Source organism: Argentina anserina, chromosome 5 (genome assembly GCF_933775445.1).
Source record: "Argentina anserina chromosome 5, drPotAnse1.1, whole genome shotgun sequence".
NCBI lineage: Eukaryota > Viridiplantae > Streptophyta > Magnoliopsida > Rosales > Rosaceae > Argentina > Argentina anserina.
Window position 1 is genome coordinate 458,367 of NC_065876.1, and position 25,070 is coordinate 483,436.

The following is a 25,070-nucleotide window of genomic DNA, read 5'->3' on the forward strand; positions in this document are numbered from 1 at the left end:
ATCATATATGCTCAAATTTGTATCGTCCAATCGTGATTGATGTTGAGACTAATGAGATACACAACTAATCACTGACCTAAAGTTAAGGGCAATAACCTGAAACTAAACATTCCATTATGGTGCCAAATTGGCAAGCAAATCCATATACATACATATAGGGCTTCTCAGTTGCGAACGTCCGCATGATGCGAATTCGTTAATTTTAGTGACCGGTGGCGCACCACGATGGTGCAGATGGTGCCGGCAACACTCCCCCCTCCCGACGCTCATGTTTTGTGCCGGACGAAGATGCAGCGCCGGCCCACGTGTATAAATTTCGAGATTTCAGTCGCTGTGGGCCGGCGGTGCAGCTCCGGTCGGCACAGAAAGGAGTACGGGGAGGGGGAGCATGTATGGTACCATACACGTTGTTGTTGCGCGTCACCGTAATCGCCGAACGATCCACACCTGAGAAAATGAGGAGGTCTGCACAAATAGTTTTGGTACGGATTTCCATTTTTGAACCATTTTTCGGTCGAATTTTCTCATCTTCACCGTCTAGTATCTAGATAATATTGTGTAGATCATCTATGCAAAATTTCAGCCAATTTGGTGGTCGGTAAGATCTTCAAAATTGAAAAATAAATGGACGGACTTATGTTTGTCAAACATGAACCGTTCATGTTTTTAACAAAAAAACGTAATTTTGAGAGTTTTAACGATCACCAAATTAGCTGAAATTTTACAGAGATAATCTACACAATATTATTTATATACTAGATATTGAAGATGAACAAATTTAATCAAAATAATAGAATAAAAATTAAAATCTGCACCAAAATAATTATGCGGACTTCCGCAGCTAAAAAATGCATATATTTATACATACACTTACCTTATGACATGTAGTGGCATGGAGCAAAATTGACGTCGAATACGACGGAGGAAAGGGCCACCTAGGTGATGACACAATGTAGGACCGGTAGGAGGGTCACTGTCTTAATCATTTTCGACCAAGTTCAATGCATACATACCTACATGGCTGCATCTATCACTTCAATCCCTCTTCGCAACTTGATCAGCCTAACTTTTTCACAACTATAGAAACTAACACCGAAACCGTCCATACAAGGTGAAATTTAGAACACCCAAAATTGATATAAATGCTGCAGCTCTAACTCGATCAAATATTCAAATATCATCATGTTGTATGATCGCATATCCTCATGAATTGTATGCATGCATATCTAATTAAGTGTATAATTAGTTTTCTAATTTGTGAATGAATCATTGCAAAGAAAAAGGCAAAGGCCAGGGTCCTCTGGTACTATAATTACTCTCAGAAAATGGAATTTTGATATCATAGATCGCTCTCTCCCACCATACACAGTGATACGAAAATGCAGAAAGAAAAATAAATTATATATATATATGAAATTAGCGATAGAAAAAGATCTCCCCATGACCCCATCTCCGCCCAAGCAAAAGGCGAAAAGCATAGTGCTTATATAAATTAAACACGACTTCAAATGCACCTAATCTTGCTAATGGGCTACCAAGATTCCCGTTTATATCGAAACTTGAATCACGTAACAACAGTTTTGTTTTAATAATTACCTCATAAGATAAGATTAAACTACATGTGATCAAAAGCACATATTGATTATGATTTAATTCAGCTTAGTTTAAGATAATGGAATCAAAATTATTAGTACACCTAGTTAACGATCGAGTTCTCTCTTAAAATTATCGTTTGATTTGGACTTATTATACTACTTTAAATTTTATGTCCCAACCTCTCCACCCATTACTTTTATTTCTTATTTACTCTCATTACTCTCTCTTGTTGTTAATAGAATCATTTGAGTTTTAGTATATAAAAGATCCAAAGCTGATGATATTGGAGTAGACGATGATCTAAAAAGCCACTTGGTAGAGTGATGGGGAGATAAGGAGCACGCCCTCTGTTGCCATAAAATAATGGAAGTTTGATGAGCAAGAAATAGTTTTAAACCAAGTGGCGGGCTATCCACTAGGGCATGCAATTAAATCACATGTCCATTTTAAACAACTAGCCCTAAATTAATAATGGGGAGCTTCACCCCTCCAACCTCCATCGTTACCCTAATATATTGAGTTCCATCGAGTCACTTATCTGCATATATCGGGAAAAAAGAAAAAGAAAAAAGGACCCACTCCCTTCCATATCCATCCACCTTCCTCCCACCAGACTCCAGCCGGCTGCTCTACTCATCCCCACGTGCTTTTTCATCCCCACTTATATATACAACCACAATTTCTCCTTCCCAAAATCTAATCCCAACCTCTCTCTCTCCCCTTCTCCTTCACCCGCTCAACTCCAATGGCTCTCATCCGAGAACGCCGCCAGCTCAACCTCAGCCTCCCGTTACCGGAGCCCTCCGAGCGCCGCCCACGTTTCACTCTCCCTCTCCCTCCCACTGCCGCCATAGTCGCCGCTGCTCCTAACTGCTCATCCTCCTCTTCTTCCTCCTCCGCCATCTCCTCCTCCGACCTAGAGAGACTCGAGGTCCTTGGCCACGGCAACGGCGGCACCGTTTACAAAGTCCGCCACAAGCGCACGGGAGCTATGTACGCCTTAAAAATAGTGAAAGGCGACTCCGACCCCACCGTCCGCCGCCAGCTCTACCGTGAAATCGAAATCCTCCGCCGCACGGACTCCCCCCACGTCATCCACTGCGATGCCATCATCGAGAAGCCGACCGGAGACATATGGATTCTCATGGAGTACATGGACTCGGGAACACTAGAGAGTTTGCTCAAACAGCACGGCACGTTCTCCGAGGCCAAGCTCGTCCACGTCGCCCGCCAAGTCCTCAACGGCCTCAACTACCTCCACGCTCAGAAGATCATCCACCGTGACATCAAGCCGGCGAACCTGTTGGTCAACAGAGACATGGAAGTCAAGATCGCCGACTTCGGCGTCAGCAAAATGATGTGCCGAACCCTAGATAACTGCAACTCGTACGTTGGGACTTGCGCTTACATGAGCCCGGAGCGGTTCGACCCCGACACTTATGGTGGGAACTACAATGGTTACGCTAGTGATATATGGAGCTTGGGTCTGACTCTCATGGAGCTTTACATGGGTCACTTCCCGTTCTTGCCTCCGGGTCAGAGACCCGACTGGGCGACCCTTATGTGCGCCATATGTTTCGGGGAGCCGCCGGTCCTGCCGGAGGGAGTGTCGGAGGAGTTTAGGAGCTTTATGGAATGTTGCTTGCAAAAGGAGTCGGGGAAGAGGTGGACGGCGGCTCAGCTTTTGAACCACCCGTTTGTTTTAAGTAGATATCCGAAATCCATTCGATGAAAATGATTTTTGTTCATATTTGTTTGTGTCGAATATCCGCGCGGCGGGATCCGATTGCAATTACTAGTCGGGTCGCCGGGTTTGACATGCAACTTTTTGAACACTACTACGTGGTGTAGGATACTACTGAGTAACAATTGTATATACTGGCCGGGATTCAGATTCTTTAATGTTACATATATTGTTTCTTCATTTTGTCCATAGTTTAAAATCTATTTCATGGAAATTACTCAAATTAGTAGTCTTAGCTTTTAAAGATCCATTAACACCCTGTTCTCAACGTCAAATTTCATCTTTTATATAGTTTGATTTGAACAGATAAGAGACTTATATACTGTTCTAAAAGTATATGCAGCAAAAAAAATTTGAAAACATCAATCAGGCTAGCTACTAATGTTACGTACATTTTTCTGAAAAAAATCTCGATTCCAGCTTCTGAATGCAAGGACTATCTAACTAATGAACTGATTTTCTAACTGTTGAGGAGTTAAAGAACAGTACTGGCAAGAAAGAGAACACCAGTAAGTTTAGAGACTGATTATAGGCTGAACAAAATTAATCATGAGTCTTACTGCATGATCGTCAGCAAGACTAACTAAATACGACTACCATTCTATCAACCTCCTAAGAATAAAGAGTTTGTGCAGTTACCCTTAATTAATCATCACTTGATAAAACTGTAGAATATTAGAGTAGGCATGCGACGGACCTTCACACGTAATATTATTTTTGATCATTATAATTACGTTTTCTCAAAAAAAAAAAAAATTACGACGAGCAACCTCTTAAAAGATCATATATTTGGTGCCAGAACTATCAACAGAACAAATGGCATAAAATTGTAAACACAATTAAATCTAGTCAATCAAATTCAATCCAATACGCGCGGAATGTAACAAAACTGGCAGGGCAAAGTTTTCTTGGTTTAAATTTCATCATCCATGATTAATTTGGCATAAGAATAGTCGGTTGTTAGTTTGGCAAAACCGTGCAAGAAATATACCAACAACGTTGGCTACGTTGCTAGCTTACAATTCAACCATAACCAATAGCTTGATTGGACTTACGATAGAAAAAGAAAACGAAATGATCTGCATGTAGATCCAAACTAAACGTGCTTATTGTAGGTTATAGTTTAATGATACTTGCTTAAATTAGCAATTTAACCATCGTTAGGTTAGCTTTGTTGTTGTTTTGCTTATATTTGATAGAGATGGTTATACTTCTACGAAGCCCCCCAGTTGCAATTCTAAAAGTATTTGGCCATTGACAAGTCCAGAGTCTCCAAGTAAAGTGGGTTTTTGAGTGGACGATGACCTATAGTAGCACGTAAGAGGGCAGAGATTTGAGACAGCTGTTTCGGGACACCTTCGATGATCATAATCATATATATGAAGCTCAAATGCATATACGCTCGGTCCTAAATTAATCTTAAAAAAAATGACTTAGCTAAGTGGAAAATTATAAAATATATCAATGTATGTTATATATTTTATATCTGACGGTCGATATTATTTTGTAAGTGAGATGAGAAAAATAATATTTATTATCAACCATCGAACGTGGAATGTATATAATATATTGATATATAATAGATTAAGTCTAACTAAGTGAGTATGTGAATGAATTACAAAATTAAGTGAGCTTTTAGTGGATTGTCTCATGGGGACATATCGGCCATTCTAATGGGGCATTATATCGAATCATCCATTACTGTATATAGCATCTCCAGTCTTCCCAGAAACTAGAGTAATAACGTAGAGATCAAGATATAGTAGTCTGCTTGTTGAACTGGGCCGAAGTGAAGATGCAATCTAATTACATGTAATGAGTACAGTCTGGCCCAATCAACTTTGTGTTAAGAAAAATTAAAGAAATCAAAATAGTTACAGAGACGTACACACTACACACAAAGGACCCGTCTTTGGCGACCGGACGACTTATGAGTTATGAGTTGTCCAAAAGACTCCCAAGAGACCAGAGATTACGAGTCAGTCCTTTGCATGTCCATGGTGACTTGGTGACACAAATTATGGAACTGTACACTAACGTTGACCAATTACATATAATGACAAGTACTCATATTTTTGAATAAGGATACTTAAATATTTTTATCACATAAAAAGACTTTTATTTTAGACATTAAAATTACAAAATGTCATTAGAGTTAAAAAAACACTAAAACCATCACTTTCATTTCCGGTAAAGTCTCCGGCCGATCTCTGATGACATCTCTGGCGGATTCGTCTCTGGTGACTTCCGACTGACTCCGGCGAAGTTCTTGCAACTCCCGCGTGACTCCGGCAGACTCTGGTGATGTCATAAAAGATATTGTCACATGCACCAAAATGTATTACCGTCGATGAGGTCTTAAAAGCTACTATGAATATCTACCAAAATTACTACCAATGAAAAACAAAACTATTACCAAGTTGTCCAAGCAAATAAAAGCTACTACAGTGCAAAGAAAAAGATACTACCACTTCGCCAAAAGCTACTATCAACAAGAAACAAAGCTATTACCACACAAAATTCAAAATTGTAGCTACTAACACCATCATCACTATCACTGCCAAACAAAGCTATTACCAATCACAAGCAAAACTACTACCAACAACAATAAAAAATACCGTTACAAGCAACAAAAAAAAAAAATTATCCCAATGTTAAAAACATATTGTCAATAAATTTGAAAGATACTAGACCTAAATAAATACCATACAATTTTTAAAAAAATACCAACATAAAAAAATACGATCCTTGTGTCAAAAAACTATTTAAACAACTCAATATTGTGGTAGAAGGAGGCGGACTCTTGATCCCGTAAAAGAACGTCGGAGACGTCTCCGGCGATGTAAAATAGGCTCACGGCGATGTGGCGGAGCTTCGGGTACTCTACGGCATTAGAGGAAGGAAAGGAGCAGAGGGAGGTGGTGTTGGACAAATGAATAATGGCGTTTTAGAGATCCTGAGCTTGAGAGTTCATGATTGAAGCGTGGTGGCTCGATTGAATCAAGGATTGCCGACGAGAGAGTGGCCGACGAGTAGAGTCGCAATCTCGGCGCCGCCGTTTGTCCTGCCGGAATCCTAAAGTGCAATTGGTTCTCAAGCACCGCACCAAAGCCCTCAACTCCTCTAATCGAGTTTCCAACGACCCGGCCCAGTGGCTTGTGCTCTGCTCTGAACTAGACAATAGAGAGAGAGAGAGAGAGAGAGAGAGACACACGGTGGTGTTTGCAGGTTGTGAGGGTGTTTTAGTCATAACAAAGAAATTAACTGACGGATTTGGGTAAAAAAGTGGGAAAAAAATTAGTGTGTCCTTAAATAGGGGAAAGTAGTGTAATATGTCCTTCAATGAAATTTTCTATAACTAGTTTAGACAGATGATTCGAAAAATGTAACCCAAATTATTACTAATCACATAAAAACCGACTAGGAGAACTTAATGTATTAGTATTATAACACAACATAATGGAGGCTTCTAATATTATTTTTGGAGGTTCTTTTCATGCTTATTGTGACTTGTATCTGAGGCTTCTGTCACTATGTCCCCCTTTTGTAGATGCAGTTTCAATCATCAAGGACTTAAGTTAAGGACATTCATACAAGCCCCTTAAAATGAAACCTATAATGTTTTTGAAAACAAGAGATTTGGGATGCAAATTTGGGACAAAGATCGATAGATCATAAAACGTTGTTACTAGTCAAGCAGATGCTCACAAAAACGGTCAAAACAAAGTTTATCTGGAGAGTGATCTTTCTATCTGTCACCAATCTAGTAGGAGCAAATACTAAGGGAAAGCTAAGCTAAGGGAATTGAAATACTTCATTCATTCATTCGTGCCTCAAATGAGGTATGAGGTTACAATATATATGGCTACTGCCACAACATAGTTATCTCATACTTGGGACCGCCCTAACAGAAGAAGACACTACAACAGTAACTAAGTAAATAAAACAAGGTGCAACCGATTGGAATAAAGACAACTGCAGATGCAGTGGTGTCCTTAGCAAAATATACTTCTTAGGCAGAGGATGTCGATCACATGTGATGGTGATTAGGGGGTTGGGCCTTTAGGTAATTGGGTTGCTCTCAACAAGTCCTCCCCCGTGAGAACAAGCTTGTCCTCAAGCTTGGAAGTGAGGGAAACGACGCACCAGAGAATGAGCTTCTTCCCATGTGGCATCCTCAATAGGCAGACCCGTCCAAGCTACTAGCCATTTAGTGATTGCCTTCTTGCGCTTAACCACCACCTCCATGTCTAGGACACGTTCAGGTTGTATATCCAGGACACCTTGCTGATCAAAGTGAGGCAGAGTGGTGGAAACTGGAGTCTTGTCCCCAATGCGACGTTTCAAGAGAGAAACGTGAAAGATGGGGTGTAGCCTGCAGCTCTCGGGAAGGCGAAGGCGATATGCAACCTTGCCAATCTTGGCCATGACCTGAAAGGGGCCATAAAACCGGGGTGCAAGTTTTTGAGAGGGCCGATTGATTAATGATTTCTGCCGATAGGGGTGTAATTTGAGGAACACCCAATCATCAACCGCAAACTCGCGCTCCGTGCGATGCTGATCATGATGTTGCTTCATCCGGTTTTGAGCAATGGTGAGATGAACCTTGAGTTGTGAAAGCAGATCATCACGACTCTGCAAGGCTGTGTCGACTGCACCAACAGAGGTAGAGCCTGGAAGAAACTGAGTGATGGTAGGCGGAGGGTAGCCATACACTGCTTGGAATGGTGTCATGTTGATGGCCGAGTGGAATGTGGAATTGTACCACCATTCTGCCCAGTGAAGTAGAGATGACCACGAATCCGGCCTGTCCGCAATGAAACATCGCAAGTAGTGCTCCAGGGTGCGGTTGAGTACCTCCGATTGACCGTCAGTTTGCGGATGGTACGTGGAGCTCCGGCAAAGTTTAGTACCTTGAAGCTTACAGAAGTGTTCCCAGAAATGTGAAATGAAAATCTTGTCCCTGTCACTCACTATTGACTTCGGCATACCGTGAAGACGAAACACTTCCTTGGAAAAGATCTCGGCAATCTGAGTCGCTGAGTAGGGATGGGCTACGGGAATGAAGTGGCCGTATTTAGACAGCCGATCAACAACCACCAAAATTGATGTCTTACCCTCAGAGGCAGGTAGGCCATCGATGAAATCAATGGCTATGTCCATCCATATGTTGTCAGGGATGGGGAGAGGCTGGAGAAGACCCGGCGGATTCGTGGCCTCATAGTTCACTCTCTAACATTGATCACAGGAGGCGACATATGCTTTAACATCACGGCGGATTCCCGGCCACGCAAAGTTGCGAGTGATGCGTTTGAGAGTGCGAAGAAAGCCGGAATGACCTGCTGTTATAGAAGCATGATACTAAAAAAGGAGCTTGTCGCGCCAGTCAGAGGATTGGGGAACAAAGATTCTATCTTTGTACATCAAATGACCATTGAGCATTGTAAAACGCTTCCGAGTATCTTGGCTGGCGGCCAATTGAGCCAAAATAATGCTAGCTTCAGGATCAGACTTACAAACCTTGTCAATAGCAGAAATGCAATCAAAATTGGGTGAAGACAGACCTTGAATGCTATGAAACTCATGGAGGCGGGATAGGGTGTCGGGGACCGTGTTCAACGCGCCGGCACGGTACTGCACTGAGTAGTCATAACCCAAAAGCTTTGAAATCCACTTGTGTTGGGCGGGAGTGGAGATGCGCTGAGTAAGCATATGAAGTAGTGGTTGGTGATCTGTAACAATGGTGAAATGGTGACCCAAGAGATATGGTCGCCATTTCGAAACAGCTTGGAGCACTGCCCATAACTCCTTCCTATGAAGTTAAATAAAAACCTATATTTTTACTTTTTCATTAACAAAGTAATATTTAATAATGAAATTTTAACAAAAAAAAAATGCATATTATGTTCAAAAGATTATAATTTAGCATTATTATTTGAGTTGAAATAATTTTGGAGTTATTAAGAACATAAATTAGTTTCATTTTAATACAAATATATAAGAATTTTTAAGTTTTTATTAAAGGTGGGACGAGACGGGACGAAGCGGGATAAAAATTATTCATCCTACGTCCCGTCCCACTATTATGAAACGGGACGGAATCGAGACGGGACGAACGTTTTTAGACCTCCGTCCCGTCCCGTCACGAGACAGGATCGGGACGGGATCGAGATTTCCGTTTTTTATGCCCACCCCTATTCAAATCCATTCAATCAAATACTACAAGACACCAATAATTCATCCGATTCCACGTTGTCATATATTTTTAGTCCTTATTCCCCACTGAATATTATAACTCGGATTCAATCCCGATTCTTCTCCTCGTTTTCTTCCAACTCCTTGTTTTCAAAGCTCACGAAACTGTGCTTGATCATCTTCCATGGCGTCTCTTAGCTTTACTCAGATCGGAGGCAACAACATCAACAACCCAGTTGCTGAGTTTGACAGAAGTCGTTGTCCTCAGTTGGGTTTGCCTGTTCGGTCGGGCAGAGTTGGATTTCGGGTGTTTGCGTCAGAGAGCAGCAAGGGCCCAGAGCCTGATCTGAGCGTTAATGTAAATGGGTTACACATGCCTAACCCCTTCGTTATTGGGTCGGGTCCACCCGGTACCAACTACACCGTCATGAAAAGGGCCTTCGATGAAGGCTGGGGTGCTGTGATTGCCAAAACTGTGAGTCTTTTGCTCCTGTCATCTTTCCATTTCAATGTCATAATCGTCATCTTGTACTGATTACTTAGAAAAGCCAAAGAGTAAAGAGAAAGTTTTAATCTTTGATGTAGTTACTGTCGTTCTACCTAAATATATGACTATTTGATGGACTCCATTAGCCAATTAGCAGATGAATTAGGCTGTTTTTATCTTCAGATTAATTTGTTTTTATAGCTAGAACCTGTTAGATTCACAGTGATCAGTGTCCCCTAATTATTTGAATGAATTGTGTGATAATATGTCAAAGTTGTGGTCTATGAGACTAAGATTCATCTTGGCCACTAAAAAATGAAATTGGAACAGCAAAAACATGATCTTTAGCACAGATCATAGGTGCTCTGAAGATTGATGATTGGCACATGTTTGCTGTGATGTTATGTGGTTATTGAAACTGACAGTAATGCTGTAGAGAGAAGCTGTTACGGGGCAGTGTGGAAGCTAATTGCAGGCCTTAATTTTTAAGTTGCACTGTGGAATGATCCAGGAGAGACCTTTTTCAATTTTAAATTTGCAATTGTACGTTCTTAATCTTAATTTTGATTCAATAGGTGTCGCTAGATGCAGCAAAAGTGAAGAATGTCACACCGCGATATGCAAAACTACGTGCTGATGCAAATGGCTCAAAACAAGGGCAGATTATAGGGTGGCAGAATATCGAACTTATAAGTGACCGACCTCTTGAAACTATGTTGAAAGAATTCAAGCAATTGAAGGAAGAGTATCCAGACAGGATTTTGATTGCTTCAATCATGGAGGAATATAACAAAGCTGGCTGGGAGGAACTTATTGATCGCGTGGAGCAAACTGGAGTTGTAAGTTTTTGTTGTAGTTTTCATTCATTGGTTGGAGTTTGTCATCTAACACCTCTGAAATTTTTATTAGGATGCCTTTGAAATCAACTTCTCTTGTCCTCATGGTATGCCGGAGCGCAAGATGGGTGCTGCTGTTGGACAAGACTGTGCACTGTTGGAAGAAATCTGTGGATGGATCAATGCCAAAGCTACAATACCGGTTTGGGCAAAGATGACTCCTAACATCACTGACATTACGCAGGTCAACTTGGTTTTACTTTCCTTTGCATTAGTTCAGATGTGTTGTTCTTGTGTGCTGAACAGTAGTAAGATTACTATCACGAATTATAAGATTTTTATTGTGACATTGCTCATAGCAATGATGTTTTTGTTTGTAGCCAGCTAGAGTGGCTCTGAGCTCAGGATGTGAGGGAGTAGCAGCTATTAACACAATCATGAGTGTAATGGGAATCAATCTGACTACCTTACGGCCTGAACCTTGTGTGGAAGGGTATGCATGCCAAAAACTAGCAATAAATGTTATTTGGTTGATTCATACGTCTCATGAAAACGTGCCTAAATATTTTTTTAGATACTCAACTCCTGGAGGCTATTCTTCCAAGGCAGTTCATCCTATTGCACTTGCAAAAGTGATGAGTATCGCAAAAATGATGAGATCAGAATTTGGTGATAAAGATCTGTCACTTTCTGGGATCGGGGGTGTTGAGACTGGTGGTGATGCTGCTGAGTTTATCCTTCTGGGAGCAAATTCTGTTCAGGTATACTGAGAAACTAACTGTTGTAGTGATTGTGCAAGCGTCTTGTAATTTTATCTTGTTTGCTGATATAAAAATGCAGATTAATTTTCTGAGGTGATTCTTTTGTTTTTGCTTCACATATTTATCTTTCCTTTATTGCTAGTTTACATAGGAAGTATCCAGTGAAGGCAGTTTATATATATGTTGCAGTATATTCATTTTTCAGGTCTCAGAATAGTTCTGTTTGCTACTCTAGAAGGCTTGCTAGTGTATACATATAAAATTCAGGGAGTGTTTCTTTGAAATTTAAACTTCTTTTTATTGGTGAACTTATTAAATCTATCATTTTCATCTTCTGTTGTTGACAACTGGAACCTTTCCTACGATTTAGCTAGTTCTTATTATGTTAATACCCAGACATATGGAATCATTGGTTTCATTTGCAGGTCTGTACTGGGGTTATGATGCATGGATATGGTCTTGTGAAGAAACTCTGTTCTGAGCTAAAGGACTTTATGAGACAACACAATTTCTCATCGATAGAGGATTTCAGAGGGTATACACTTTGTTTAACAATGTATATCAGACCTAAACATGATTCTAATTTCTGTTGCAAATGAGTTTTACACGTATTTTCTCTGCACTCACAGGGCTTCCGTCGAGTATTTTACAACGCATACTGATTTAGTACGTAGACAGCAAGAAGCCATCCTACAAAGAAAAGCCGTGAAGAGAGGGTTGCAGTCCGACAAAGATTGGACAGGAGATGGTTTCGTTAAAGAGACCGAGAGCATGGTCTCTAATTAACAACTCGACTACATGACGACTGAAAATATATTTTCTGTTCATCTTTTTTTCTGGTGTAAATTTAGCAGAAAGTCCTTTCTATGAAACTGAGCTGTGATAATAGACTTTGTCAGATGCTTTCCACTAATCAATTTACAGTAATTGAATCAAATAAACAGTTGACTATGCATGTCATGCGTCTCTGATTAACATCCTTAGTCTGGAAAATTCATCGTTATGAATGTGCAGTCTCAAAAGCTCATCAAGTAATACATCATTGGATGCAACATTAATTAGAGTAAAAGGGTGCTACACAGCAAGTGTAATGTTATACACTACTGAAATCGGAGGGACACAAGAAGTATATCTAGCCTCCGATATTGCCGAAATTAATGAATAAAAACTATATAACAACAAAACATCTAGCTCTTAAATCAGTGAGATGACTGCATTTTGTTATCAATTTTACTTGTTCCCTTAAGTTCCCGGAATAATCACATCGGAAAACAGGCCGGTTGTCAAAGCTTTTTCAATCAAAGGTTCTGTGCTTCCAAAAACGAAGTAAGGGTGGAAGCTAGACTAGCACTCCATATCGAATTATCGATCTTGTTTTTAAATAGATATATAGATAGCCTCATAATTAATCAACTACGTGGATCAGACACATACATGTTTAGAAATTAAGTCACTAAATACCTAGCAAGCCAAATCGTGCCACAATTATAAAAGTAGACTCTGGTAGCAATTCAGTACCCCAGTTGCATAATAAAACTCATATTCAGTACCCCCATGCATGCATGCATGAGCCGCATCCTGTCTTTGTGTTCTAGATCGATCTTCTGGGACAATCGATCATCTCTGGTTTGCTTTCACTTACAGATACTTCAAGGTGCAGAACAAGAATTTAATTAGGGGCAGATCAACGTGCGTACTAATTAACAGTACTATTAGAAGATCGATGCAACATATCACTTATTGCTAGTTTGTTCTCGTGTTCAATTTAATTGTGTAGATGGTCAAATTTATGACTGACCAGAAGTGTGGCGGCGGTGGTGGAAGCTGGCTGGTGGTTCAGGTAGATCAAGATGCGACCTGGTGGGGGTTAGCTCCATGAGTTGATGGTGCATGTTAGTTATGAAAGTCATGGACTTCTGGTGAGGTTCCTCCATTGCTTCCTTCAGCTTTCTAAGTGCCAAGCAATATGCTTCCTAATAAATCACACGTAGAATTTAGTTTATATATAAGAATTGAGTTTAGAATTTAGTCTCTATATAAGAAGTATGTTAATCACTAGCTACTATTTACTCTGTAGAAGTAAATTAAGTAATGAACGAATTACTTCCTGCGTCCTAGCTAACTTACAGCTGGTCCTGTATATCTTTCAAGGTAAATATTAAAGCTTGCTTTGTATCAGCCTAATCTACCTATAAATGATAAAGCAAACTGGGAAATTATATAGCTTTATTTATCTCAAAGTTATTTGGCAATTGACCATTCAAATTACTGAAGTAAAATTGAGATCACAATTTCAATTCAGAGATGATTACAGTCATTACACTTAGCTACATACCAATTGCATTAGTAAGAGAAGTAGCTGGTGGTAGAAATGTTTGGTAATGTTTTTTTTTTTTTTAAACATTGTTTGGTAATGTTAATAATCAAAGTAAGGAGTACATTATTTGATCATACCATGAAGTGATCGAGCTCCGATTCTCCTAAAGTACTGGACTTTTGATTGTCAAGCAGCTTCATATAATTCTTGAGGGCATCACTTTCCTCTAGGTCATTTACAATGCCACCAACCTGCTTATCAGAAAATTAATTAGAAGATAGATCGAGAAGAAGAAAAATGCAGCAGCCCTATTCGATCATTCTTTTTATATATATAGTTCGAAGTTCGAACTTATATGTAAGGCATGCATCTATATCAACACGGCAAATTAGAGGCTTAATTCTTATCATGCTTCCTCTATTTTAACAACAAATCAGGGAATAGCTAACAGATGTTACAAGGTCTGTTTAATGTTATATATGGGATCGGATCGGCTTCTTGCATATCGATAAAGGGCTTGCTAGCCCTTGGAGATGAAAATGATCATGATGTTCGTGTATATAAATTCTTTCTCAATTTCCAGCATCACTTCACTGTATATATGCAGACACGAGTATCTCTGAGAGAGAGAGAGAGAGAGTGAGAGAGTGAGAGAGGGGTTACCTTCAAACAGTCTAGGTGAGTTTCAACCAAGAGCCCATATAAAGGATGGCTAGAGATTCTTGTTTTGAGGCTCTCGTCATGGTCATCATCTTGATTCTCTTCTTGTTTCTCCTTCTCCTTGTAACTACCCATTAAAGCCACCACATATACTCCGAGTTACACAACAGGAGATGATAGAGAAGAACTAAAAGCCTAAAACAACAATCTTTGTTAACCTAGTTAGCTGGTTATATACCAAGACAAGCTGTAATATGGAGTCGTCTTTACTATATATGTTCACTACTTGACTCATATAAAGGCCACCTTGAACCTACAAGTTGTACTGTAGAGTACTGACGCTCCCATTTTTGGAGTTCAGCAATGGAATGACTAATGCATGCATCATAATTTGAATGAGTGAATGCCCGAATGGTACAACATCAATCAGACTCTACTCAGTAGTCGACTGAGAACACGTACACTAGCTACCTAATAATGAATTCATATTCTAGCAGCTTGGAGAGGGAGAGGAGAGACTGGTGGGTCGACTCTAGGCCTTTTCGCTATCTCCCTCTTTTCTTTTTTCTGTCTTTTAACATGAAGAAAGGAACTTATCGAGGGGCTTAGTTTCTCGAACAATGGGGCCTTATGGGGGCCTTTGTTAGTAGTACCAGTATTGGGCATAATTAGCACCACTGATCTTACCAGATTGCATCATCCTCATCATCAGATGGACCTTTTTTTTTTTACTGGTCAACAGTCTCAATACCTCGCTTTCTGAATACAAAGATCCAAATTCCTAACTGTTCACACAAATAGTTACCTACTTTTATCGATGTTTGGCCACATGAATTTGAGGAAGAGAATGTTTCCACTACTGTTGATACCCTCATACGAAAACGACTATTCAAGGCGTAATTTTTTATATATCTGATTATATGGGGAAGGTATCAAAGATTATGTATGTACGTACGCAGACAGATAGATCATCCAGCAGATAGATAAATATGATATATCCCCCACCAAAGCTAAAGCTAAGCTGGCTTTTCTCTCAACGATCCAATTGGTAATTCTAGCGAGTTACGACTTACTTTACAAACCAGATCAGCAGCCGGTGACTATGAAAGTGAAATCCTAACCAGCTGAGGATATGTACCGAAAACCAGAACTGAGAATCCAATTGGAATTACTAGTTACTAGTAGTTACTCTACTTCAGGGAAATGACCGATTCATAATTGATATTTTCCAAACAAAACCAATATTGTACATTTGAGTACAGTCGCATGTTATGTAGATACGATTTAAATGATCGAATACCAAGCTAACTGCCTCAATGTATATCCACTCTGCAACAAAAGGTAGAGATGAAACTCTTGATGTCAGATCCAAGAAGAAACATATTGGTAGTAAATTCTTTAAAAACTAGCGAAAATATTAATATGCGCACCAAAGTGGCATGGTTGATGACAACTTCTATTTTATTAAACCAATACGTTTTTTTACGGCAAACTAATACATATAGGTTTTTATAAATTTTTTGTGACCTGAATAACCATTACATACTTCTCCGCTGATAACGACACTAACACGAGGTTATGAGCCTAAACTCAAAACCAATATGCGGCATATAACTATTTTTTTGTAATAAGCACAAATCGAACTAAGCTAGCATATTTTACGACTTATACGAGCATATCAATCGACATTGTCCTATACTAGCAACAGAAAATAGAATACTATTAAAGGCCCAACCACAAACCAATTGAAAACCAAGAAAAACTAAAAAACTAATTTGACTAAGGTCCATACCACCCAGACAACCAAACAAAGCCCAACAAAAGGCCCAGCTCCCATACCTAGCACTCAAAGCCGCACCTCACACGCTCATCTGCTGCCGTGAGCCTTCAACAACGTACTCGTATGAGCACCCATTGCCTGAAAAGGCATAACACCAAACCACCATGAAGAAGAAGGAAAAACTTGCATACAGATATATCCGACATCGGAACGGTGTGGAAAACTGCCTTCAAGCCACCAACACCCATCCATGATGCTTTGCTGCCAAGCCCCGACTGCTAGCACCGCACCAAAACCCCTCCATGCATGCCTTTCGAAACCAAGTCGCATGAGGTGTGTCTCCAGACCTACTAAGATCTAAAAGAACAAGAAACCATATATGTTGAAACTCAATTATAGCACATCTATAGGGTGGAGGACATCATCACTTGTCCGGCAGCGTCAACACAACGTTGAAGAGACATTGGAGATGGCCACCGGACATGTATTGGATGGTATGGTGGCCGCTTGCTTTAGAGAGAGGCTTTAGAGTTTCTGCGGTCTTAGAGAGAATACATACTGAATCTTTATTAAACCAATATGTTTTCAATTTGGAGAAACAACTTTTAAAGATTTTTTAAAAATGCTATATATATATATAACATCCAGAAATTTTCAGTTGCGGATGTCCGCACAATCCGTACGGTGCGGATTCGGCGATTTCGGCCACCGGCGACATGTAACGATGGCACCGACCAGTACAACTGCACTCCCCTCCTCCCGGAGCTCATGCAGATCTGGCCTACGGCGGCAAAAATCTTGAAATCTCCACACAGTGCAAGAAACTTGAAATTCGAGATTCCAATCGGCCCACGCCGGCATTGCAGCTTCAGCCGGCACAGACACGAGTGCCGGAAGGAGGGGAGTGCGACTGTACTGGTCGGCGCCATCGTTGAGCGTTGCCGGTGGGTGGAATCGTCGAATATGCATTGTACGGATGATGCGGACGTCCGCAATAGAGAAACCATGATAGAACATCTTAGGGGGTTTAACCCTAACTTTATAAAACAAGGCATGCAAACCAACATCGATCGATGAACAACATGCATGGCGCGCAGGGGCAGGGCAGGTCGGCTGGAACACGTACGAGCAGTGGATCGATCCAATTATATGGTGTTGCTCTGATCGCAAAGATCATGAATTCTACTATTTAGAGCGCAATGCTAAACAAATTAACCCATTCAATGTGAGGGATGCATTCAAGGGTGTCCCAATGTAAATTGAGGCCTAAAGCCAGAACTTTTAAATGTCTTAAGTATTAATTATTATTTTTATAAGATAAATCTTAATTGTAATTATAAAGCTATGTTTTAGCAATTGAATTATAGAAGTTGAGATTCTTAACGTTCAATTTTTAATTACGTAGTTCTTAAATGTATAATTAAAGGTCTAGTAGGAAGTTTGTTAGAAATATCTAAAAGGCATATCTTATAATTTCTATTATTTGTATAATCTTCAAATCTATCCATATAAATAATTTTTACCTAATTTTCTTGTGTAAGTATCTCTTCATATAAATGAATAGGAAAATGATTGTTGACCTTAAAAATTTAGGCCTCAAAGGTCTTAATATTTATGTGTCAAACCTAGTCACATAGACACATCATATCTTTTCCAAATTTATGCAATATCATTGTTAAGTAGAAAGACCATCAAGTTCTTTCCAAATCTAATGGTTATTAAAAAAAAATCTAAAAACCATATTTTATTCTATACATTTAAGTTCTATTTTTTCCCTCAATATATTTTTCTCAAATATTTGTTCTTCAACCTTTTTTCCTTCGATTACAAAAAAAAAAAACCAAATAAACTCCCGAAAAGAAAACAAAATGGTTAAAAAATTAATGCATGTTTGTTTTGAATATGTGAATACATATATATTGTAACGACCCCAAAATTTCGAGCTTAAAAACTCAAAATTCTAAAGTCGTTAAACACAAAATAATCTCAATGAAATCGAAATCATTAAAATGTCACAGCGGGTCAATTCTGAGTTCTCAATACAACTCAGACAAACCAATTATTACAACCCAAAATTATAATCCATACATAAAATGGAAATGTAATAATCCTCACAATCACTCACAAATCTCACAAATAAAACCACACCAATTCTCACACACAAATCCACGCTAAAAACCTCACCACAAGTAGGATACGAACGACTTCGAGCCTCCGGAGTCGTCGCTCAATCTCCACTAATCAGCACCTGCGGAATTATCCCCTACACCATCGAATTGGTGCACCGGGATTGTAAACACAAACCCGGTAAGCTTATAGCTTGTATGAGTAAAATCAAAATATAATTCGCATATCAAAATATAGGAAAAATCACAAATCAACAAATATAAATGCCCTCATAAGTCAATGGACAGCCCATCTGGTTGTCCCAAAGGAATATGAAATGAAACGCTCATGAGAAAATTAAGTATCCCTTTTGGTTACCCAAATGCATTTATAATACGGGTACCAAGAACGCTGGTACACATATGTTACCCCTCTCGTAATACACCGCCGATATTGGATAGCCACCCGCTACCCAACATCCAAAACAATCTGAGTACCCATGAGCAGATAACCACCCGTTACCTCACATGCAGTACTAAGGCAGACAGACTAGAGCTCTAACTGTATCGTAACTTTCGCCCGGCCAAAGGCTAGGTTTCGACTTGCCAAAAACGTACAATAATCTCACATCATATTGTATCAAAAATCAGGTTCGAAGACAATTCACATTTTAACAATCTCAATGTTAAAAATCACGTACAATAATCTCACATCATATTGTACAATTCAATCACGTGCTCAATATAATCACAATAAAATCATAACAATATATTATATAGCAAACTATATATATTCGTACTTATTTACCATTTATACAATATATATATATATAGTCCATTATATCTTATACATGTCATATTTCACAACACATGCTCAATACACAATCTTCCGTCATCAAAATGACTATTTCTAATGAATTAATAACAGTATATAATATAATGAACTATATATATATATATTTATTACCATTATACAGTATATATATAATTTACTAAATTGTATACATGTTGTAATTCATTTTTAAATACTCTTGTAAAAATCTCGAATCACCGTGAGGGTAGATTCGTAAATATGTGGGATTTTACTCACCTTATTGACGCGAGCGTAATTCCACAATTTCCGGAGATAATTCCTTTCCTCGCTTTATATATCACCTTGAAAAGATAAGAAAATGATTTAGAAACGTTTCGTAAACCTTTAAATGCCGAAACAGTAATAATCAGTTACTGTTCAACAATTTTCGGTTTTACGAATTTACTGCTCACAGTTACTATTCACTGTCACTATTCACAGCACTGTTCATGTATTACTATTTACGTATTTCTGTACGTATACATACTGTTTTTGTACATATACATAATGTTTGCGTATTTCTGTATGTATACATACTATTTAAATGTAAATACAATCTCAGTAAATAAAATTTACTAAATTACATTTTACAAATTACTGAAATTATATTTACATTTACCGTACGTAAAATTTAATTACATTTACCGTACGTAAAATTTAATTACATTTACCATACGTAAAATTTAATTACATTTGCCGTACGTAAATAAAATTTACATTTACATTTACCGTATGTAAGTAAATTACCAAAATACCATTCTCTGAATCACTGTTCACGCGCCGCCGCACGTGGCGGCGCGTGGGGTGCACGCGCCACCTCCGGCAGGCCGCGCGTGGGGCCCACGCGCCGACACCAACCAAGGCGCATGTGACGCCACCGCCGCCCCAAAACCATCCACCTTTCTGCCCTCTTCCTTCCCACGGCATCCCCCCATGCCTAGCCATCTCCACGCGGCCACACGCGCCGCCTAAGGCGGCGGTAACCTCTCCTTCCACCTCTCTCTCTGATCTCCACCAACAACCTCCCAAATCACCCAAAAACATCACACAAACATCACAACCATGAATTCAAACGCATCCTTACCTAGATCGAAGTCCAAATTGAGTCCGAAACGATCGAATCGTCAAGAAGCTTCGCGCATGAACTTCCCTCGTCGATGCGGCTCTTTGGCGGCGAGACTAGGCACGGCGTGCTAGGGAGGGGCGGTGGAGGGTCTCGCGACGCCCTGGGGAACGGCGGTGAGGGACAAAGCAGCTTGGAGGCAGAAAGCGAGGCGCGAGGCAGAGGGAGGCTCGGGGGACGAGCGATGCTCTCGACGGCGAGGCAGAGCGTCGCAAGCTCGGGGTTGCTTGCATGGAAGCTTGCGAGGCCGTAGGGCGCGGCGGTGCTAGCCACGAAGGGCTGGAGGGTGGCAGATCGAAGAGAAATTTTTTTCGAAAGGAGGGAGAGAAGGAGAATCGGGGAGAGAGAGTGAGGGAGGCGGAGAAAAGAGAGGGAGTGAGGGGTTTTCACTTTTGGAAACCCTAGCTGATAAACATCATTTAAATACTAGTTTCCAAAATTGGGAAGGACTTCTATCGTTAATAACGTTTACATACATCGTCTGATTAGAACGCGTCACATATCCACGAACTCGTATCGACGAGCCCTACAACTTTCATGAATGAAGTTTTCGCAACCGAGTGACGGAATAAAAGTCGATATAATCGTTCAGAAACGTAACATTTTTCGAATTAAACGTTCCGATCACGTATCCGTTACTCGTTTCATAACGTCGTAACCAATCACATCCATTCTAATTAAATTTCACAATTTAATAGAATTCAAATCAAACTCAAATATTGTTTGAAATTTAGGGTTATTACATATATATAGGGTCCTATATATAAATCATCTACAAAATATATAATTTGAATATATAATTTGCACTAAATATATTACGTAATTCTAACAAAATTCATATTGAAATCGTATTTTATTTATGAAAAGTTTTATTTATTTGCACAGTTGCACTAACTAGTAAATTAAAGAAAGTCAAAAGATCTAAATATGGAAAGAAAATATATTTTAAGATATTAATTGAATTCATGAGATCCTTGAAACTTAAGAGGTAAGAAATTATCATTAAGTAATCAGATTTAATTAAGGGAAAACCTAAGTCAAATATAAAGAATAAATTATAATCATTAGATATTTTTAAAATAAATAATAATCATTAGATTTGAAAGAATTTGATGATTTTTGATATTACAATGTGTTTATGTAACTAAACTTGACAGGATTAATATATTTAAGACCTAAATTTATAATGCCCTATATCACTATTACAATCATAGAAAAATGGAGGCCTCCACCAAGTTGAGGCCCAAGTTTTTTGCATTGGTCGTAGGCCGGCCCTAGATGCATAGTAGCATGGATCGGATTCTCCCATAATGGACCAGATACTGTAGGGGTTTGAAATTCAAGTTCGGGCTTCTTTTGTATAGATGCTCAATGGACACCATCCCGTCGCGATCAGTTCATTTGCAACGATGTTAATTAAAATGAGGGTGAAGTGCGTTGAGCAATGAGAGAGAACTAGCTAAACAGCAACAACGAGGGATCAGTTCATTTCTATTTGAAGCTATCGTAACATATAGATACATATAAAATATTGAACAAGCTGTGCAATACATTCTCTCCATCTTTGATTTTTGCTAGGGAAAATAATTAAGTTGATTATGTACGATTCAAGTTAACATCGTTCGCATCTTATTAGAATGATGTGGCCACACCGCCGCGCCATCACAGTAATCGATCACAATCTAGTATGGAATTACGAAACTCCGTATTCAAAACATCTATGTGGAAATGTTGAATGCATATATAACGATAAATGATTAGATGGCTAAACAAACTTAATTAGCGGTCTGTTTATGAGCTATTCAATCTTGTCTGGAAAAGATAGTGCCATTAACTACCAACAGATACATGTGGGTTTGTAGGGGTTATACACTGCATCGATCCTTACATGCCCCAGTTTTTCTACGTTATATTAGATTAATTATTATTGTACGATAAAGTATTCTAATATCTTCTGGTAAATATACTAGAACAGCAATTAGCAAATTCTTTTATGAAAATTATAACCACAATCACAATCACACAATTTACTTGCTAGATCCAGCAGAGTAGCTGGACTCTGATCGAGAATTTTCATCACTGAAATCAATATTTGATCGAGCACGACGGAAATTATAGGCTAAACCCCAAACCCTACCCTATTAGGAGCTAATTACATATTAATCTCGTCTCTCTCTCTCTCTCTCTCTCTCTCTCTCTCATCAGAGTTTGTTGGTAGAGAGTTCGCGTGATGAGAGCATATGGTTGGAGCGAGCACGGAGCATGCTTTCAGGTCACTGGCTCGTAATTAAACTCTTTGATTAGTTAAGTTCGTTGATATATTTTCACCTTCTTGAGTTCTTAAATTCTCTTTTGTTTAGAACTACGGGTGTGATGTAGTGGTTTCTGACCGCGGAAATTTCTTGACCATGGCTTAAACGTGGTATTAGTTAAATGTTCGATCGTTGGCAGATGCATTACACACCTATTTGTTTTTAACTAGGCAAAAAATGGGTTTGAGTTGGGGCATTGAAGACATTACTGTAGCCAAGACACCCGGTTTTTGGACTATCGGGTTGGAATCATGTCACATGGGTCCCGTCAGAGATTAATCTCATGCTGAAGGAATTACCTTCGGCCGTGGGGATACCCTGATGTCTGGTTTCTGGACTAATTCCTCTGCTTCGGTATGCAACGGTGTACCATCGTAGGAATATTAATGGGTTTTCCTTCGCTGGGTTTTCATTCGGGCCCCACATAAAAATTGTCTCGGAACTGGAATAAAAAAAAATCTCTTTTGTTCAGAACTTAAGATGATATACTCGATTGATGGGTGGATTGGATGGATGATGGACCTTAAGCAATGCGTCTTCCCTGCATGGATCGGAGTCATCAGACATGCATCAATTGACGACCCTGAGATTTTCGGGATTATAGACGAAGCAAAAAGATGAGGCTCCTTACTTTTTAATGTAGTCACAAATTTTTTTTTTACGAGCGCAACATAGTTTGTGAATTAAAATTTGCAGATAAGACTTACCTACAAGTTGAATTCAATAGTTTTTTTAAACAAAAAAAAGAAAAAAAAACTACAAAAGAGCCCCCTAATACGACCGTTATGGAATAAATCAAGCTAAATAGTTGAATTAAAATTATTCTTTCTCTATTGTCCAATTCTCAAAAATGCTGGAAACTAAAAAAAAACTGATCTTTCATAAAGAAGCAAGTGACGAATAATTACAATAAAATTAAAATAATTATAGATATAGCCGACGAAATAACAAAATTAAAATATAACTGTATAAAACTGAGTAATTAACTAGAATTCACAACTGAGAAAAATTTAAAAAACATAAAATTTTCTACTTCGCCTTAATCTTATATATATAAATAATATGATTTTTAACTAATAAATATACCCAACTTATTTCTCTTCGGGGACCTACCTGAATTGGAGGCTCTGGACGGCCACCTGCTAGGCCTAGGCCAGGGCCAGCCCTGCCGTCATTCCGATGGATTATGTCCCCGCCAATCTCTTCAAACGTACTTATCAACTAACCAATCGATTCTATAGGCCGAGCTACGCATATATGTTTGCCTCTGATAATAATTCACTCCAGAGAAAATTATATCTGCAACACGTTCTACCCTACTTCACTAGCTTGTACTGTTTCTGGAATGTGTATCCCCGTACGATATATGCAAAGCCAAGCTGATTGAACTGATTCAAATTGAAGTGACCTTACTCATATATGTATATATGCGATCCACATATACATCTATCAGAGTTTCTGGCTTTGCTTATGACTACGTGAACTTACTCCAGAAACACACTCATCCCCACATGTCTAACAATATCGCCTACACATCACACCATGGGCAGTTGACACTACGAGTTATAGCTAAATATAGCTAATTGCGATATCCATGCATCTGTATTTATGCATGAACGTAGTATATACACATCACCCATTTGAGTCTATATAAGGATGTGGAAACCAAAGCTACGAGGAGAGAAACTTGTACAATCTCCAGCTACTCAACTGGTGAACTAACTACTTTTAACTACTTTTGTTACATGATGGCCTTCATAACTCTGAACAAGTGCAAGATCATCTCTCTTCAGCTCGCATTTACGCTGCTCTTCCTCGTCTCGGCACTGCTATTCGTAGCTCATGGTAAATGAGTAGTTTTTTTTGTTTTTGTTTTGAGAAATATGGTAAATGAGTAGTTTAAACTTTAAACATGTACAGTTTATATATCACGCATTATAGAGTATGTACATATGTGTTATATATACGATCTATATCGATGTATATTAAAACTAACTAATATTTTTTTCTTGTTGTCTGGCCGATCACTCTGATGTACGTACGAACGTGCATGACACAGCGGGAGGCAACAGAAAGATCGATGTCGTCATGAAGAGAGGTGTTGCTGCAAGTCGTGTGATTGAAGATGCAGAAATAGTCGAGAGCAGCGATGTCAGCAGCAGCAGAAGCAGCCACGCATTTGAAATCAAGCGAAAACAAGAGAAGCTGAGCCCAGAAGACATAGATGACGACTTCCTAGTCGTGGATTACACCCCCGCTAGAAAGAAATCTCCCATCCATAACTAATTAAAATGGATGGTT

The 25,070-nt window shown here is 39.2% G+C and overlaps 3 protein-coding genes across 4 annotated transcripts; 2 read left to right on the top strand and 1 right to left on the bottom strand.

The window, feature by feature from the left end:
• The first annotated feature begins 2,239 nt into the window (after positions 1-2,239).
• LOC126794723 (mitogen-activated protein kinase kinase 9-like) lies at positions 2,240-3,520 on the top strand. Its single transcript, XM_050521493.1, has one exon. The coding sequence runs from the start codon at positions 2,342-2,344 to the stop codon at positions 3,326-3,328; it is 987 nt and encodes a 328-aa protein (XP_050377450.1). The 5' UTR covers positions 2,240-2,341; the 3' UTR covers positions 3,329-3,520.
• Positions 3,521-9,587: 6,067 nt separating this feature from the next.
• Positions 9,588-12,602, top strand: LOC126793773 (dihydropyrimidine dehydrogenase (NADP(+)), chloroplastic). Of its 2 annotated transcripts, XM_050520392.1 has the most exons (7): positions 9,589-10,010; positions 10,598-10,861; positions 10,932-11,102; positions 11,239-11,351; positions 11,433-11,619; positions 12,045-12,154; positions 12,249-12,602. In XM_050520392.1, the coding sequence occupies exons 1-7, from the start codon at positions 9,720-9,722 to the stop codon at positions 12,403-12,405; spliced, it is 1,293 nt and encodes a 430-aa protein (XP_050376349.1). In that variant the 5' UTR covers positions 9,589-9,719; the 3' UTR covers positions 12,406-12,602. The 2 variants fall into 2 exon arrangements, with proteins under 2 accessions (XP_050376350.1, XP_050376349.1); XM_050520393.1 differs by lacking the exons at positions 12,045-12,154; positions 12,249-12,602 and adding an exon at positions 11,825-12,038 and having other exon boundaries at positions 9,588-10,010.
• Positions 12,603-13,406: 804 nt separating this feature from the next.
• On the bottom strand, positions 13,407-14,731 carry LOC126793827 (homeobox protein knotted-1-like 1). Its single transcript, XM_050520456.1, has 3 exons — positions 14,600-14,731; positions 14,074-14,187; positions 13,407-13,592 (listed from the first exon to the last, which is right to left on the bottom strand). The coding sequence occupies exons 1-3, from the start codon at positions 14,729-14,731 to the stop codon at positions 13,407-13,409; spliced, it is 432 nt and encodes a 143-aa protein (XP_050376413.1).
• Between the last annotated feature and the right edge of the window lie 10,339 nt (positions 14,732-25,070).